The 18614-nt window shown below is 44.8% G+C and overlaps 2 protein-coding genes across 4 annotated transcripts in view; one reads left to right on the top strand and one right to left on the bottom strand.

The window, feature by feature from the left end:
• IPPK (inositol-pentakisphosphate 2-kinase) overlaps positions 1-14658 on the top strand; it is a 59448-nt gene extending 44790 nt beyond the window's left edge. The window contains exons 12-13 of one of the 2 annotated variants that reach the window (XM_047779292.1): positions 10269-10348; positions 13203-14658. In XM_047779292.1, coding sequence (XP_047635248.1) covers positions 10269-10348; positions 13203-13428 — 306 coding nt within the window. In that variant the 3' untranslated portion in view covers positions 13429-14658. The remainder of the gene's footprint in view (positions 1-10268; positions 10349-13202) is intronic. The other variant, XM_047779293.1, reaches the window with a different exon arrangement.
• Positions 14659-15662: 1004 nt separating this feature from the next.
• Positions 15663-18614, bottom strand: part of CENPP (centromere protein P) — a 250849-nt gene continuing 247897 nt past the window's right edge. For both annotated transcript variants that reach the window (XM_047779296.1, XM_047779297.1), the window contains 3 exons: positions 18062-18141; positions 16584-16675; positions 15663-15975 (listed from right to left, as the gene is read on the bottom strand). In XM_047779296.1, coding sequence (XP_047635252.1) covers positions 15836-15975; positions 16584-16675; positions 18062-18141 — 312 coding nt within the window. In that variant the 3' untranslated portion in view covers positions 15663-15835. The remainder of the gene's footprint in view (positions 15976-16583; positions 16676-18061; positions 18142-18614) is intronic.

The following is an 18614-nucleotide window of genomic DNA, read 5'->3' as shown; positions in this document are numbered from 1 at the left end:
ACACCACAGCTACAGCAACCCAGGATCCAAGCCATGTCTGTGACTTACACCACAGCCCACAGCAACGCCGGATTCTTAACCTACTGAGTGAGGCCAGGGATCAAACCCACAACCTAGTCGGATTCGTTTCTGCTGTGCCATGATGGGAACTCCTGTTAATTTGTGATAGTAGGAATTCTAGTCTTGTTCCCAGTCTCAAAGAGGAAGCATTAAGTAAAATGTTTGCTACAGGTGTTTTTGAATGTCATTTTGTTTATTTTTTAAAATAAATAACCAGTATCCAATTAAGAGAACCATTATCCATCTACTCCTGATTTGTTAAGAGAATTTTTACCAGGAGTGGATGTTGAGTTTTTCAGTGCTGTTTGAAAGCACTTTACCCCCAGTAGAATTTCTTTCAGTATTGGAGTCAATCCTCTCAAATCGTGCTGCTGCTTTATCAACCAGGTTTATGTCATATTCTAAATCCTTTGTCATTTCAACAGTCTTCGCAACGTCTTCGCTAGTAGATTTCATCTCAAGAAACCACATTCTTTTTGCTCATTTATAAGAAGCAAGTCCTCATCCATTAAAGTTTTATCATGAGATGGCACCTTTGGGCACCACTTCTAATTCTAGGTCTCTTGCTCTTTCCAGCACATATACACTTATTACTTCCACTGAAGCCATGAACCCTCAACATCATCCATGAGGGTTGGAAGCAACTTCTTCCAAACTCTTAATCTTGCTCTTTTTCCTTGTCTTATGAATCACGAATGTTCTTAATGACGAATCCCTTCCAGAAGGTTTTCAGTTGACTTTGCCCAGATACAACAGAGGAATTCACTGTCTATGGCAGTTATAGCCTTACAAAATGTATTTTTTAAAGAGTAAGACTTAAAAGTCGAAATCACTTCTTAATTCATGGACTGCAGAGTGGGTGTTGTGTTAGCAGACATGAAAACATTAATCTCATCATATATCTCCATCGGAGCTCTTGGATGTCCAAGTGCAATGTCATTGAGCAATAATATTTTGAAAGGAATCTTTTTTCTGAGCAGTAAGCCTCAAGAGGAGGCTTAAAAAATTTAGTAAGCCATGTTGTAAACAGATGTGCTGTCATCTAGGCTTTGTTGTTCCATTTATAGAACAGAGGCAGGATAGATTTAGCATAATTCTTTTTTTTTTGACCTTTTAGGGCCGCACCCACGGCACATGGAGGTTCCCAGGCTAGGGGTCTAATTGGAGCTGTTGCAGCCGGCCTACACCAGAGCCACAGCAATGCCGGATCCAAGCCGCATTCAATGCCGGATCCTTAACCCACTGAGCGAGGCCAGGGATTGAACCTGCAACTTCATGGTTCCTAGTTGGATTCGTTTCCACTGCGCCATGATGGGAACTCCTATTTAGCATAATTCGTAAGGGCCCTAGGAATTTTGGAATGGTAAATGAACATTGGCTTTAAAGTCACCAGTGGCATTAGTCCCTAACAAGAGAGTCACCCTCTCCTTTGAAGCCAGGCATTGACATCTGCTCTCTAGCTATGAAAGTCCTTGTTGGTATCACCTTCTGATAAAAGGCTCTTTTGTCTACAGTGAAAATCTGTTGTTTAGTGTAGCCACCTTCGTGGATTAATTGAGCTAGTCTTCCAGATAATTCCCTGCAGCTTCTGCATCAGCCCTTGCATCTTTACTTTGCACTGGAATGTTATGGAGATGGCCTCTTTCCTTAAAACCTCATGAACCAACCTCTAGTAGTTTCAAATTTTCTTTGCAGCTTCTTGACCTCTCTCAGCCGTTGTAGACTTGAAGAGAGTGGGCCTTGCTCTGCATTAGGCTTTGGTTTAAGGAAATGTTATGACTGGTTTTGTGTTCTACCCAGACTACTAAAACTTTCTCTATATCAGCAATAAGGCTATTTTGCTTTTTTTTTTTTTTTTAAATTACTCAAATGAATTTATCACATATGTAGTTCTATAATGATCATAACAATCCAGTTTCACAGGATTTCCATCCCATAACCCAAGCTCATCCCCCCACCCCCTCCTCTGGAGACCGTAAGTTTTTCAATGTCTGTGAGTCAGCATCTGTTCTGCAAAAAAGTTCAGTTTGTCCTTTTTTCAGATTCCACATGTCTGTGAAAGCATTTGATGTTGGTGTGTCATTGTATGGCTGACTTCACTTGGCATGATAATTTCTAGGTCCATCCATCCATGTTGCTACAAATGCCAGTATTTCATTCCTTTTAATGGCTGAGTAATATTCCATTGCATATATGTATCACATCTTCTTGATCCACTCCTCTGTCGATGGACATTTAGGTTGTTTCCATGTCTTGGCTATTGAAAATAGTGCTGCAGTGATCATCGGAGTACATGTGTCTTTGCGAGTCATGGTTTTCTCTGGATAGATGCCCAGGAGTGGGATGGCTGCATCAAATGGTCGTTCTATTTTTAGTTTTCTGAGGACTTTCCATACTGTTTTCCACAGTGGTTGCATCAATTTACAATCCCACGAACAGTGTACTAGTGTTCCTTTTTCTCCACACCCTCTCCAGCACTTACTGCTTGTAGACTTTTGGATGATGGCCATTCTGGCTGGTGTGAGGTGGTACCTCATCGTGGTTTTGATTTGCATCTCTCTAAGAATGAGTGATGTTGTTTGCATGTGTTTTTTGGCCATCTGTGTGTCTTCTTTGGAGAATTGTCTGTTTAGATCTTCTGCCCATTTTTGGATGGGGTTGTTTGTTTTTTTGGTATGGAGCTGCAGAAGGTGTTTATAAATTTTGGAGATGAATCCCTTGTCAGTCGATTCATTTGCACAGATTTTCTCCCCCTCTGTGGGTTGTCTTTTTGTGTTGTTTAGGGTTTCCTTTGCTGTGCAGAAACTTTGAAGTTTGATTAGGTCCCATTTGTTTATTTTTGTTTTTATTGTCGATTCTCTAAGCGGTGGATCTGAGAAGATGTTGCTGTTGTTTATGTCAGAGAGGGTTTGGCCTATGTTTTCCTCTAGGAGTTTGATAGTGTCTGGTCTTATCTTTAATCCATTTTTGAGGTTACTTTTGTGTTTGGTGTTAGGGAGTGTTCTAATTTCATTCTTTTCCATGTGGCTGTCCAGTTTTCCCAGCACCACTTATTGGACAAGCTGTCCTTTCTCCATTGTATATCCTTGCGTCCTTTGTCATAGATGAGTTGGCTGTAGGTGCGTGGGTTGGATTTTGGGCTTTCTATCCTGTTGCACTGATCTATATTTCTTTTTTGGTCTTTTTGCTATTTCTCTGGGCCGCTCCTGCAGCATATGGAGTTTCCCAGGCTAGGGGTCGAATCAGAGCTGTAGCCACTGGCCTACGCCAGAGCCACAGCAACGCGGGATCCGAGCCGCGTCTGCGACCTACACCACAGCTCACGGCAACGCCGGATCGTTAACCCACTGAGCAAGGGCAGGGACTGAACCCGCAACCTCATCGCTCCTAGTCGGATTCGTTAACCACTGCACCACGACGGGAACTCCTGATCTATATTTCTGTCTCTGTGCCAGCACCATATGGTTTTGTTGACTGTTGCTTTGTCATATAGTCTGAAGTGAGGGAGCCTGATTCCTCCAGCTCCATTTTTCTTTTTCAGGATGTCTTTGGCTATTCTGGGTCTTTTGTGCTTCCAAACACCCTTTAAGATATTTTATTCACGTTCTGTGAAAAATGACCTTGGTGATTTGGTAGGGATTGCATTGAATCTGTAGATTGCCTTGGGTAGTAGAGTCATTTTGATGCTATTGACTCTTCCAATCCAAGAGCATGGTATGTCTTTCCATCTCTTTGTGTCATCTTTGATATCTTCCATCAGTGTCTTATAGTTTTCAGAGTACAGGTCTTTTGTCTCTTTAGGTAGGTTTACTCCTAGGTATTTTATTCTTTTGGATGCGATGGTAAACGGGATTGGCTCCCTAATTTCTCTTTCTGCTCTTTCATTGTTAGTATATAGACATGCAGCCGATTGCTGTGTATTAATTTTGTATCCTGCGACTTTGCGGAATTCATGGATGAGCTCTAACAGGTTTCTGGTAGAGTCTTTAGGATTCTCTAGGTAAAGTGTCATGTCATCTGCAAATAGTGATAGTTTTACTTCCTCCTTTGCAATTTGGATTCCTTTATCTCTTTTACTTCTCTGATTGCTGTGGCTATGACTTCCAAAACTCTGGTGAAAAGTAGTGGCGAGAGCGGACATCCTTGTCTTGTTCCTGACCTCAGCGGGAATACTTTCAGCTTTTCACCATTGAGAAAGATGTTCGCTGTGGGTTTGTCACATGTGGCCTTTATGATGTTGAGGTAGGTTCCCTCTGTGCCCACTTTCTGAAGGGTTTTTATCAGTAATGGGTGTTGGATTTTGTCAGAGGCTTTTTCCACGTCTATTGAGAGGATCATATGGTTTTTATTCTTAAGTTTGTTAATGTGGTGTATCACACTGATGGATTTGCGGATATTGAAGAGCCCTTGCATCCCTGGGATAAATCCCACTTGATCATGATGTACAATCCTTGTAGTGTATTGTTGGATGCGGTTTGCTAGTATTTTGTTGAGGATTTTTGCATCGATGTTCATCAGTGAAATTGGCCTGTAGTTTTCTTTTTTTGTGGAATCTTTGTGTGGTTTTGGTATCAGGGTGATGGTGGCCTCATAGAATGAGTTTGGGAGTATCCCTTCAACTCCAAGCCTGGGAACCTCTATATACCGCAGGTGCAGCCATAAAGGCAAAAACAAAACAAAAAAAACCAAAAGTTTGAAATATTGCAAGAATTACTAAAATGTGGCAGATAATGAAGTGAGCAAATGCTGCTGGAAAAATGGTGCCCATAGATTTGCTTGACGTAGGGTTGCTACCAACCACCTTATAAAAAAACATAGTAAAAATAGGGTATGCCTGTAATTGCACAATTTATTGTGATATAATATTCTTTTTATATTTTATGATACTTCATTCGCTAATATTTTGTTTAGGGTTTTTTGCATATATATATATTTGTGAGGGATATAGGTTTTGGTGTTGGGGGTTTGCCTACCTCATAAAACATTTGAGGAGTGTTCATTTTTTGTTCTCTGGAAGAGGTGAAGTAAGACTCATATTTTTTCTTCCTTAAATATCTTGTAGAACTACATGTGAAAACATCTGGGCCTATAGTTGTCTTTGTGGGATAATTTATTATTTTTTGTCTTTTTAGGACCACACCCGCAGCATCTGGAAGTTCCCAGGCTAGGGGCTGAATTGGACCTGCAGCTGCCAGCCTGCGCCACAGCCACAGCAATGTGGGATCCAAGCTGCATCTGTGGCCTTCACAGCAATGCCAGATCCTTTAACCTACTGAGTAAGGCCAGGGATTGAACCCTTGTCCTCACGGATACTAGTCAGGTTTGTTACTGCTGAGCCACGATGGGAACTTCTAGGGTAATTTAAAATATCTCAATTTTAGATTTTCTGTTTCCCCTATCAATTTATTTATATATTTATCGAGGCTGCACTTGTGGCCTGTAGAAGTTCCCAGGCCAGGATAGAATCCGCACTGCAGCTGAAACTTGTGCCACAGCCATGGAACTGCAAATCCTTATTCCACTGTGCCAGTGGGACTATTTCTGTCAGTCTTGATAAGTTGTGTTTTTCTAGAAACTTATTTAAAATTTACAAAATTTTGACATTTTTTTTGATAATATCCTTTTATTGTCTTTCAACATTTTATAAAATCTGAATAGCACCGTTTTTTTCCCCCTGACATATGGTATTTGTTGTCTTTCTATTAATCTATCCCACCAAGAGTTTATCAGTTTTGGTCATTTTGTAAAAATTAATATAATGTTCCTTTTGTACTGTATTATTGTTTTCTATTTCATTAATTTCTGCTCTTGATTATTTCCTTTTTCCTTTTTTTTTGATAATTTGTTCTTTGTATAACTTCTTCCTGATATGAATGCTTATCTAATTAAGTTTTGGCTTTATTATTTTCTAAAATATGTATTTAAAGGTATATATTTTCCTATACACATGGCTTTAGCTACATCCCACAAGCTGTATTTTCTTTTTTCTTTTTTTGTCTTTTTAGGGCCCATAGCATATGGAGGTTCCCAGGCTAGGGGTCTCATCAGAGCTAAGCTGCCGGCATACACCACAGCCACAGGAACACAGGATCTGAGCCATGTCTGTGACCTACACCACAGCCCACAGCAACGCCGGATCCTTAACCCATTGAGCAAGGTCAGGGATTGAACCCTCGTCCTCATGGATACTAGTCAGGTTCATTAACCACTGAGCCATGATGGGAACGCCCCACAATCTGTATTTTTGGTGTTATTCAGTTAAAATATACTGTTAAGATTTCTTTTTTTTTTTTCATGGAAACATTTAGAAGAAACTTTATTACGAAACCCATGGGGATTCTCATCTAGTTGTAGTGATTACTAGCAAAGAAGGTGGGTGTGATGTTTTATACCTGCCCATTGGGTCAAATTAATTGTATTGTTCAGATTTCCTGTCACCTCATGGATTTTATGGTATGCTTGTTCCATAAGAAGGATGTTTTGAAACTTTACATAATGTTCAAAACTCTACATAATATGGATTTGTCTGTGTTGTACTTATTTTTGAGGCTATATTGTCGGATGCCTTCAGTTTGGAATTGTGTCACTTCTCTAGATTCTTTTTTTTTATTTTAAGGACTGCACTCTCAGCATATGGAAGTTTCCAGGCTAGGAGTCAAATTGGAGCTGCAGCTGCAGGCCTACACCACAGCCATAGCAACGCAGGATCCTTAACCTGCTGAGCGAAGCCAGGGATTGAACCCACATCTTCATGGATACTAGTCAGGTTTGTTTTTTGCTGTGCCCATGGCATGTGAAAGTTCCTGGGCCTGGGATTGAGCCTGAGCCACAGCAGTGAGGATACTGTATCCTAACCTCTAGGTTGCCAGGGAACTCCTGTCCTTTTATTTTATCTTTCTGTCTTTATATTTAAAATATGGCTTGGTTTTTTATCCATTCTGACATTGGTCTTTGTAGTTTAACTGGACTGCAATACTTGGATTTAAACCTTAATTTTCCCACCTGTCTGAGATCTGTGTTTCCTCTCTTACTGGTTTTGGGTTGATTAATTTTTTATCATTCCATTTCTGTACTCTGTTCTCTCAGAGGTTATAGTCTTTACTTTCTTTTAGTGGTTATCCCAGCCATTGCAGCAAGCAGTGGACGTACTAAAGTCTAATACCTATTGGTGTTCTTAAGTACATCTTACTGCTACTCCTGACTTATATGGCTGTTGTTGCTGTGTATGCATTTAAACTCAGAAGAGAAGACATATTATCGTTTTATATGGTTACTGTCCATTTACCCACACATTTGTCTCTTGCATTGCCCTTCGTTCTGCCCTGCATCTCTAACCTTATGTCTGGGATCATTTTGTTTTTGTCTGAACAGCACTGCTTAATGTTTCCTTTATTGTAGGTCGACCTGTGAGTCATTCTTAGATTTTGTTTTAATGATGTATGTACTAGTGATTTTGTGTGTGTGTATGTTTTTTTAATTACTCAATGAATGTACATTTATAATGGTACAACGATCATCACAACCCAATTTTGTAACATTTCCATCACAAACCCCAGCCCAACCCCCTTACCCCCCAGCCTGTCTCCTTTGGAAACCATAAGTTTTTCAAAGTCTGTGAGACAGTATCTGGTCTGCAAAGAAGTTCAGTGTGTATTGTTCTTAAATCTGTGTCTTAATGTCTTTCCTCAGTTTGGAAAAATTTTGGCCTTAACTTTTCCAGATTTTGTTTCAGCTCACATTCTCTCTTCTTCTTCTGGACTCCAGTTACATATATATTAAACGTATTTTTTTATCTTCTGGGTCTCTTAATGTTGATTTTTTGTGTTTTTTATTTCTAGAATTTTCAAACAGTTCATTTTTTTTTACTCCAGTTCTCCACTGCAGTTCTCAGTTTTGTCTTTTCTTCCTTGAGCAGAGCAGCATGTATGTCTGGTACCTCTAATCCCTGGAGTCCATGTGTGTCTCTTTGTATCATCTTGTGGGATGGGGGTTGAGGGGGTTCATTTTATATATATATTTTGTCTTTTCTAGGGCCACACCTGCAGCACATGGAGATTCCCAGGCTAAGGGTCTAATTGGAACTGTAGCTGCTGGCCTACGCCAGAGTCACAGCAACTCCATAACTGAGCCGCATCTGCAACCTACACCACAGCTCACGGCAACGCTGGATCCTTAACCCACTGAGCAAGTCCAGGGATTGAACCCACAGCCTTATGGTTCCTAGTCAGATTCGTTAACCACTGAGTCACAATCGAAACTTCCGTTTTTGAGCTTTTTGATGATTTTCTCTCATGGCATCGTCTTTTTGCTTCTGGGTATTTTTGCTTGTATATCAGAAGTTGTATTTGTATGGTTATTTTAGAAATAAGTTGAGGCCTAGAATGATACCCTCTTCTAGAGAAGTTTAGGTTTGCTTCTGCCAGGGGCCTGGGAAGCACTAGCAAGCTAGGGTAATCTTAATCCAGCTTTGGTGACTGTTCTCTGCAGTTCCTGGTAAGGCCTGTCAACTTCTGGTTCATCCAGGCTTAAAGTGCAACATTTTGGATACTAACCCAGAGAGGGGATTCATCATGGTTACTGTCCCCAAGCCCGTGGAGGTTAGTTAGAAGTGTCTCTTGGACAGACTTCCAGAATTGTCACTGACTCCCTAGGTAAGAAAACCCCAGTGTTTTTGTCCTCCCGCTGGTCTAGCAATTCTTGCTGGTCTTATTAGCTCTGTCTTCAAGCAGGTATTTTTGATAATTTGTCCAGTTCTGTCTATTTGACTTCACAAGTTGAGTTGGCCCCAACTACATACAGTAGCGTTTGTCAAAGTGAAAGTCTAGCCCTTTTATTTTGTCTTACACACACACACACACAAGTACAAAAGTTTTCACTGTTGTAAAGCATCTTTTCATATGCTATTGGCTTATTTTGGGTATTTTCACCATATGGGTCTAGCACTTTATATATTCTTGATATTGTTTCATATTGCACGTACTTTTTCCTATTCCCATCTTTTACTTTTGAATTATGAGTGTATCACAAAAGCTTGTAATTATTAGGTTTTCAAATCTCTCAGTCATTTATGGCTTCTGGGTTTTGTGTCTTGCAGATTAGGACATAATAAATATACTTTGTTTTTAGTATTTATCTCTTTCATTCTTCTGGGCTGCCCTTTTGTGTGTATTGTGTAATACATAGTTTCTTAGCTACAGAAGCAGACTGTTGGGAGAAGAGGTGCTTTTTGCTTCCACCATAGAAACTTTTACAGGCCCGAGGTAGCCCGCCCTGGGGGTTTCCCCTCTCCTTCCCACACACGCGTTTGGAACGAGGAGCTGGGACGTTGTCTCACGGCTGTGCTCTGGCTGTGCAACATGGAGGGCAGTGACTGAGAGTAAGACGGGGGGTTGTGACCTGCCACCACACAGATGTTGACGCCAGTGATAATGTAAGGGCCACTCCTTTTTGTAACTAGTTTATTTTTGTAAAAGTGAGAGCTATTCAGTCAAAAAATTCAAATGATATTTGAAAGTTCAAAGAAGAAAGGAGGAAGCTGCCCCCAAATTATACACGGAGGTGACCGTCTTTTTGGTTTTCTCCCTGTATGTCTGTGACACACATGCGAGTGCACACATGGCTTTATGAGTCACATCCTACAAACCATCTTCTGTATTGGAGTGCAGGCAGTACATACAGATCTACCTGTGCTCATAGCCTGATGTTGAGAGCATGAACTTCAGAGCTAAGACACTGGGTTTGAGCCTAGCCTTCCTGTTGCCTAGCAGTGCAGAGTTGTTCTTTTTTCCTCATCTGTAAACTAGGACACTAGCAGGCCCTGCCTGTGGGGTCACTGTGGGGATGGAGTGAGTTTAACACACAGCTGGTGATCCCTCTGTCTGCAGTGTCGTCATGCACAGTAGCTATGTGACATTCCAGTGTGCTGTGTGACGTGGGGACATTCTGTTGCTCTAAGCAGAGCCTTGGGGAGTGTCTGTCCCACTGTCTTGAGGTGTAAGGTGATACTCAGTGTTGTCACTGGTAGCACAGCAGTAGCTGAGGCCACCACCTGCAGTTTCTTACAAGGTGGACTGTGATTGTCTGGCTGAAGACAAGTCCTAAGTCCCAGGGTTTGGAATGAGGCAAGAGGTCAGAGGGCAGGACTGGCCCGGGCCCTCCAGGGGGAAGGGAGTGTGTGGCCCTGGAGCTGACCTCTCCCTCGCCTGCAGGTGCAGCAGTACCGGGTCGCCATGACTGCAAAGGACTGCTCCATCATGATTGCGCTCTCCCCGTGTCTGCAGGATGCCAGGTGAGGCACCCGCTGCTGGGTCACGTGTCTTTGGTCTGACAGGATTTTGTGGATTGGCAGGAGAGCTCATGTCGCTATAATAAGAGAGGCCCTGGGAGTTCCTGTCATGGTGCAGTAGAAATGAATCTGACTAGGAACCACGAAGTTTTGGGTTTGATCCCTGGCCTCGCTCAGTGGATTAAGGATCCGGCAGTGCCGTGAGCTGTGGTGTAGATCGCAGATGTGGCTCGGATCTGGCATTGCTGTGGCTGTGGTGTAGGCTGGCAGCCATAGCTCTGATTGGACCCCTCCTGGGAACCTCCATATGCCACGGGTGTGGCCCTAAAAAGACAAAAAAAGGGGAGGCCCAGGCAGGATCCTATTTATTAACAGAGGCTGATCTCCAAGGCCTGCTTGATATCATGAGGATTATTTACTCTTGCTCCTTAGAAGCTTATAATACAGCCAGAAAGACATTTTTGAGAATAATTTTAAAAGACTCTCCTGCTAAATTCAAGATTACTGTTATTTTCTAAGAAAATGCCTCAAGGACTTAGAAGCAGTTTGGATATTATGGTGTGAATTCCTTTCTCTCAGAGGAAACCCCTGGCTCCCGTCAAGGCTCAGAGGCCCAAGGAGCTGTAGGTTCCAGTGGGCTTTATTCTTCTGCCTTTTACCAGGTCCTGATATGCCAGCCTTCACAGTCATTTCAAAGCCATTAAAACAACACGTCCATTGTTCCGCTTCCTCTTTACAGGATTTTTCCCTGGACGTCACTCTCCAGCCCCCTCTGCCTTTTTTAGGAATTCAGGATAAACCTGATGATCTGCTCTCAGGGACTAAATGGCATCTTAAGCATCGATCTTCCGGGTGCTAAACCACACACACAGAACACTCTACATTCTCCTGATGTGTTTTCCTGGGTCAAGATGACCTCATTGCTGGCTGCCAGCCACCCATTTTTTTTTTTTTTTTGATGCTTTTTGAACTAAACATTCCCAGGACTCCTGCTTCTTGTCAGGCACAGCATTGTCTACTTTCTGACAGGAAACACAAAGGGACATTTATAGGGCATAACTGTCATTTTTTTTTTAAAAGATTGTTCTGTTTAGTTGAAAATTCATCACCCCCTGAGAAGATACCCACTGTGCTTAGCTGCAGGAATCCATCTGCTGGGTTGAGCTCCTGTTGCTAAATGAGAGATGATCACAGAGGTTCTCTGTCACCCCTGCTGAAGAAAGAATACAGTCAGGATGCAGAAATGTGAGGGCTGAGGCCTGGAGCCCCGACACTCTTGACCAGCTGCTGAACAGCAACTGACACATTGGCAGAGGAAAGGGGGCACGTGTCCAGAGACTTCTGAGGCAGAGGCATCCCCTGGGCGGAGAAGCATCTCGGGTGCAGGAGCCTCCACCCTGGGCTCACTGGGAGCTGTGGCTGACACATGGTCCCTCTCCTCAGGAGGGGCTGTTGGGCCCCCTGTGTGATGATGCCTCTCTTCATTCACCTCATCTTACTGCGTGCTGCTTCTGATGTGATGTGAGGTTTCCCATAAAACATGTAGCCCTTCTGAGGGCTAGAGATGTGCACTGGCCCAGCCCAGCTGCTCGGAGGCTGGGGTTCAGGCCCCGAGAAGAGGGCTTGGAAGCAAGACCTGAATTTGTACACGTTCTCTGCTATTCAGAAGGGAGCAGCTGGGACCCCAGCAGCTGAGCCAGGGATTTACTTTCCAGTAAACAGTATTTCTGAGCAGGAGTTGGGGGAGAGTCTAGGCCTTGATTAGTCTCAGTAATAGGAATGTTTATCAGCCTCCTTCTCCCAGGCAGGAGCTTTGGAAAACTGGTATTTTGTTTGTTTTCTGTTTTTGTCTTTTAGGGCCTCATCCACGGCACATGGACGTTCCCAGGCTAGGTTTTGAATCAGAGCTGCAGCTGCTGGCCTACACCACAGCCACACCACGTGGGATCCAAGCCACGTCAGCGACCTACACCACAGCTCAATGGCAATGCCGGATCCATGACCCAATCACTGAGCAAGGCCAGGGATCGAACCAGAGTCCTCATGCATGCAGGTTGGGTTCATTACCTCTGAACCATGACAGGAACTCCTGTTTTGTTTTTTAATAATTTCTAAATCTAGAAGCGTAGTCTGCATGGGGAAACCACTGCACTCTTGGGCTTGTATAATGTCTTTAGGCAGTCACTTGGAAGCAGACTGTTTCGAGCACTCTGAGGGCCAAGTGATGTATACAGCAGTCTCAGTACAAAATGCAGAATTAGTCTCAAAGTACAAGTAGTTGTTCACCTTCTGTTATAAGCATAGGGCTATTCTAATATTTAGAAAAAACCACAAAACTAAGCCCTAGGAAACAGAATACAAAACACAGCAGATACAATTTGAGAATAAAACATAAAACTGGATCTTTCTCTCTCTCCAAATGTGAAAAAGCATAAAGGAGCATGAGTCTCTCACCAGACATGGGAAAAGACACATAAAGAGAAGTCTGTTCTCAACATTTTATCCATTTGGCTGTTGAATGGCCAGATCTACTTTCTACTTTTTTGTAGGTTTTGTAATACTTGGCTCATGATAAAGTAACGTTTCAGCATTCGTTTACACTACTGGGACGTGGGGAATATCAAGCACATTTTCTACATAATTGCTTTTCCATCTTTTTGCACTTTAACTCCCTCTCGTCTGGTGAGCTAGTGGGTGTCATGGTAGGTGTTTTTCTTGCAGGAGTTTCAAACACTAGTGCATACAGCTGGCACAGACAGAGATGGGACACGTGCACATGCAACAAATGGGTGCTCATTGTGAGCTAGGATGAGGGATTTGGGGTTTGTGTATTCTGAAATTGCTCTTTTGCTTCTAGCTCCGATCAAAGACCCATTGTCCCTTCATCGAGATCCAGGTTTGCCTTCTCTGTGTCTGTGCTGGACCTTGACCTCAAGCCCTACGAGAGCATCCCTCATCAGTATAAACTGGATGGCAAGATAGTCAATTACTATTCAAAGACTGTACATGCCAAAGATGCCACCCTGATGTCAACCAGGTTCAAGGAAAGCGAAGATTGCACATTAGTTCTCCATAAGGTCTAACCTTTTTTCCTGTAGTGTCTTTGAAACTTGAACATAGAATGTGAAGGTTGAATGATAGAGCTATTTCCTGTTGTGTTGGGTGACTTTTGGCTGTGAATGTTCTTGCTTTTCAACCCCTGTTCAGGCAGGACTGCCTTTGGGAGACACAGAATGGAAGAGCACTAGGAACATCTTCCGGGACGAGGAATGTTGGGCATGAGCCCAGCAGTGTGCTGTGTTCCAGGAGGCCTCCCTGGGCAGGTCTCCCTTCCCACCCAGTGCTCACGTCTCATCTCTAAAAAGCCTTATTCTAAGACCCAAGGTTTGGATCTCCTACCACCGGAATCCTAATAGAGAAAACTTGAATTGTCACATACACCTTACAGTTGGGACTTCTAAGAAAACACGGATACTACTGGAACTTTCCCAGCTGAGTCACCTGGTCACTTTTCTGACGCAAACCACATGGCAGCGCAGGTTTAGTGGTTCCTTGCTGGGGAGAGCAGTGAGTTGTTGGCTTGGACATTGGTGCTGAGCAGCAGGCTCAGGGTCCTGTGGACGTGCCCCACGCCTGCCCTGCACAGGGTCGGCAGGGAGTGTGGGACTCAGGGCAAGGGTAGACACCACTTGTGTGAGCACTGACTTTCTCTTTTGTGCGGAATGATTTTGTCTTTAAGTTTAGGGGAGACAGTGTTCTTTCCCACCTGAAACTGCTGCTGTGGAAGCTGGAAGCAGAGCTGCTGTGCCCATGGTGGGTGTCGTGGCTGTGCTCCTGCCAGCTCTGTGTTTCTGGCGTTTTGGGTGTTGTGAAACCTCAGCTACTTCTGCCAGAGCCGGCATCGAGTTTTCCCTCCTCCCCATACCGGTTCCTCCCTCGGGTTTCACTGAGAGGCGTGGTGTTAATGGCCTCAAGTCGTGCCAGGCCACTTCCCCATCAGGGCTGCCTAAGGCCCTGCTTCCAGATGAGCAACTCCTGGCTGGCACCAAGAGGTTCTTGTTGGGGTCACCAAAAGCATGCCCAGCTGCTATGAAAACTGTTGGGGATCTTAGTTTTTTATTTTATGGTAGGTTGTATAGATTATTTATATCATCGTTTTGAGGGACTAATGAAGGCTTATTGTAATATAATATTATTAGTGAAACCATGGAATTGTATGAAAATACTACACAAAAAAACAAGACTATTTTGCTGATTGTAAATTTTTGTGGAGAATTTTGTGATAAATTGAGAATTACGCTTATTTGAATCAAGCCAGCTCTTCTAGAATTTATTCTTCAACTCTGTCCTACCATGTACTTCTTCCTTCAACACTTGGAGGTTGACAAAGATATTCATGTGGCCCAGTCTCTCATTCATGTGGTGTGTGGGTGTGCGGGGGCTTTGTAGAGTCCTGCCTCCGGGGTGTGTGTGGAGCTGCGTGCTCCTTGTGGAGGGGCAGCTGTCAGAGCCACTCTGGCCCGAGGCTCTTCCTTTTTGCTGGCCTGGGGGCAGGAGGGTCTTACCCGGCCCCAGGGTGCACAAAGGACCTCCAAGTCCCTGCATGTTGAGTTCTGGAGCCCCGGCTTCACAGAGGTAGGCTGGGCAGCCCCCTGTAGCCTGTCCTGGCTGGACCGGCTGGTCTGAAAACAAGCACCCTCTGCCTGGAGGGAAGAGGTGAGGGATGAGCGCTGGTGCTATAGAGGGTCTTGGCCCAAGCTCTGCTGTCCTCGCACTCCGCCTTGCCCCGTCCCTGAGGCTTCACTCGATGGAAACACTGTTTTCAGCCCTTCTGCTTTCAGCTGGCAACTGAGGTCAGTGTAGCACTCAGACCCTGGGGGACTTTAATAAAGACACCCTCTTTGCAGAGGGATGGGGGTGTTAAGGTCCCGTGTGAAGAGACAATGGCGTATTTGCTGTTCTGCTGCATTTTTTTAAGCTAAACACTATTTTTTTTTTTTTGTGGAAGACCAAGAAGTGTGGCTGTCAGAGGACTTGCTGCTGAGAGTGCTGTGCATGCCTCCCAAATGCTGCTTTCCAGAGCTGGGAGGCGAGGAGAGGGGTGTGGCTCCCCTGGGGTGTCTGAGGAATGTTTAAGAAATGAGGCTGCACTGGCAAGAAGCCTCTAAGGTGGGTGATAGGAGGGGGGCTGAGCTTCGAGATGGGGTTCATCCCAAGGCAGGGGCAGCTCCCAGCCTCCCAGGATGGATGACCACCTCTGTGCTTCCGCAAATGCCAGGTTTACTTTTAAAATACACTAGATATGTCACTTGTTTGGTATTTTAAATTTAAATAACTATTTATTTTTCATGTCCTGACAACTTATATATAATGTGCCATAACTGCATAAACATGTTCTAAAGGTAAGGTTTCCAAGTGGAAAAGAGCAAATGTTTATACTCAATAAAATCACACACCTCTAGGTACAGCATTTTACTCCTGTGTAGTTGTTCACTGTGTGGGAACTTGTTCCTCTGTGCAAAGCGATTTTATCAGGCTTTCTAGAGTGGCTTCAATGCCCAGCACACCCAGCAGGGTTCGGAAGCTGAGAGGAGCAGTTTCTATGACTCTGTTCTTGTCCAGTTCCAGGGCTGTAAAGAAAAACACTGCTGAGAAACTTCCCCGAGGCCCTTCCCTTGTTCCCAGCTGGCCACACTGCATGGGAGGCCAGGACAACCGAATCATAACTGTGAACCAAGCACCTACCTGTGTGCCCAAGGCAGAGATACTGCACTCAGCCCAGGGGGGGGCGTGGGGAGCAGCCCCCATGAATGTGCTTTTTTGAGTGGCTACTGACAAAAATATTTTGAAGACTGATGTAAAAAAATAAAAAGCACATTGATAAGATTTTTGGCTTTTGATTCTTGCCACATAAAACCAGATGAGGGAGTTCCTGTTGTGGATCAGCAAGTTCAGAACCCAACTAGTATCCATGAGGACGCAGGTTTGATCCCTGGGCTTTGCTCAGTGGGTTAAGAATCCAGTGTTGCCGTGAGCTGTGGTGTAGGTCGCAGACGCAGCTCAGATCTAGCGTGGCTGTGGCGTCAGCTGGCAGCTGCAGCTCTGATCGAACCCTTGGCTAGGGAACTTCCATATGCCGTGGTGAAGCCCTAAAAAGATAAGACAAAAACAAAAAAAGAAACATATGAAATAAGTAGGTGTCTCTTGGGCACACGAGAGCTCACCAGAACATCCCTACCTGACAGCGGCGCCTTGGTGAGAAGATCCAGCCTCGGCAAAACCTTCCCTTCTTCATCTATTTGTATCCTCCAAACAATTACCAGTTCAAACCTGAAAGACGTAAGATAGATACACTGCTAAGTGCTTTGTGAAATCCAGTTAAGAGACAAAGCTGTACATGGCACACACCGCTCTCCTGCAGAAGAGGCCGCCCCCCGCCCCAGGCAGAAACTCTGCTCTCCTTCCAGCATCCTTGGAGCTCCTGCCCTTCCCCAAGGTCTCAGACTTCTTTGATCTTCAAGATGTCTACCCGCAGTGAGGAGAAAGTATGGTTCATTAAAAAAAGATGTGTAACATCATTAACAAACAGGAAACAAACAGGAAAATGGAAACTAAGATCAATAAAATACCGCTTTGTACGCACTACGTGTTAGTGTGACTGTACACGTGAAGTACAGGATGCAGAGCAATAGGAACTTCAAAATTACTGATGGGAAATACAAAGTGATAAAGGAAAGAATCTGGGAGTTCCCGTCGTGGCGCAGTGGTTAACGAATCCGACTAGGAACCATGAGGTTGCGGGTTCGATCCCTGCCCTTGCTCAGTGGGTTAACGATCCGGCGTTGCCGTGAGCTGTGGTGTAGGTTGCAGACATGGCTCGGATCCCGCGTTGCTGTGGCTCTGGCATAGGCCAGTGGCTACAGCTCCGATTGGACCCCTAGCCTGGGAACCTCCATATGCCGCGGGAGCGGCCCAAAGAAATAGCAAAAAGACAAAAAAAAAAAAAAGAATCTGGCAGGGATAGCTGAATCTGCCCTATGACCCAGGAATTTCACTTCTAGGTATACGTCCCAGAGCAGCTGTGTACCCATGTGCCAGGGGATGTCAACAGGAGTGTTAGAAATAGTGGAAAATGATGAACAACCAGATACCCAAGACCTGAAGAATGCACAAATACACATGTTCACCTAATGGCATGTAAGCACTGAAAATGAACCACAGCTACATGCACCAACAAAGGTGAATACAGGAAATAATGGATAACAAGGGAGGTTCCAGAAGCTTAACATAACTCCAACACCATTTTAAGGCTTGGAAATAAAACACCTCTAGGCCCAAGTCAGAGAGGTATGTCCTGTCCGGGGTGGGGGGCTCTCCTGGTGTACACAGAAGCACCCGCAGTGGGTTGGGGGAGAGCCAGATGAGTCCTCCCCTCACGCAGGGCTTGCTGCCTCCTGACAGTGGGTGAAAACAGTGCCACTTTTTCCTGTCCCCCCCCCAACATCCGAAGGCACCCATTGGCCTTTGCCTTACAGCCCCGCCCTCGCCCAGTGAGGTCCCCTTGTGCTCTCCTGCCATCAGCTGCTTATCTGGATGACGCCGTGGATCTCAGGATGTCCCTTGGAGGTTTACATTTACTTCCTACTATTATCTTCATTTTCACCAGGAAACAGCACCTGGGTGCTGGGGAGGGACGTGGTGGGCACCTGCACTCACTCTGGTCGGCTGTGGCTCCTGATCCCCATGTAGCTGGAGGAGGCTCCCTTGGTGAGGTGCACAGTCTCTGGGTACTTTTCCTGCAGGGAGAAGAACAGGTTAGAGAAGTCTGGGGGCCCAGGGACGCTGTCCCAGGTGTTTGAAAAGAGTCGAGAAACCCTCTGGAGGGGTGTCTTGCATTCCTTGAAAGTCTTTAATTTTCGGGTGTGCATCTGCTCATCCAGGCATCATGGTGTCCTGGCCATGGCCAGCCCTACTCCTCCCTCCTGTGCTCATCCACACCAGCTGCTCCAGGTTTCTGCCACCACACAGTGTCCTGGCCTCACTGTCAACTCCTCAGCATTCACATGTTACACAGCCCCATTCTGGTTTCACTGGTTTGTCCACCCAGGGCCCTGCAGCATCTGGCCAGCCTGCTGCCTCTGTCTCTTGTGACATGGACTGCTTGAGGAGGCCACTCAGGCGTGCTGCCCAACTGACTCACCAAGGTGGTGCTGGTCCCGAAGATGGAGTGAGGTGCTGTCTGCCAGGCTTCTTGTAAAGCAAATGCTCT

The sequence above is a fragment of the Phacochoerus africanus genome, chromosome 5 (assembly GCF_016906955.1).
Source record: "Phacochoerus africanus isolate WHEZ1 chromosome 5, ROS_Pafr_v1, whole genome shotgun sequence".
Classification (NCBI taxonomy): Eukaryota; Metazoa; Chordata; class Mammalia; order Artiodactyla; family Suidae; genus Phacochoerus; species Phacochoerus africanus.
This window is presented reverse-complemented; position numbering and strand designations above follow the sequence as displayed.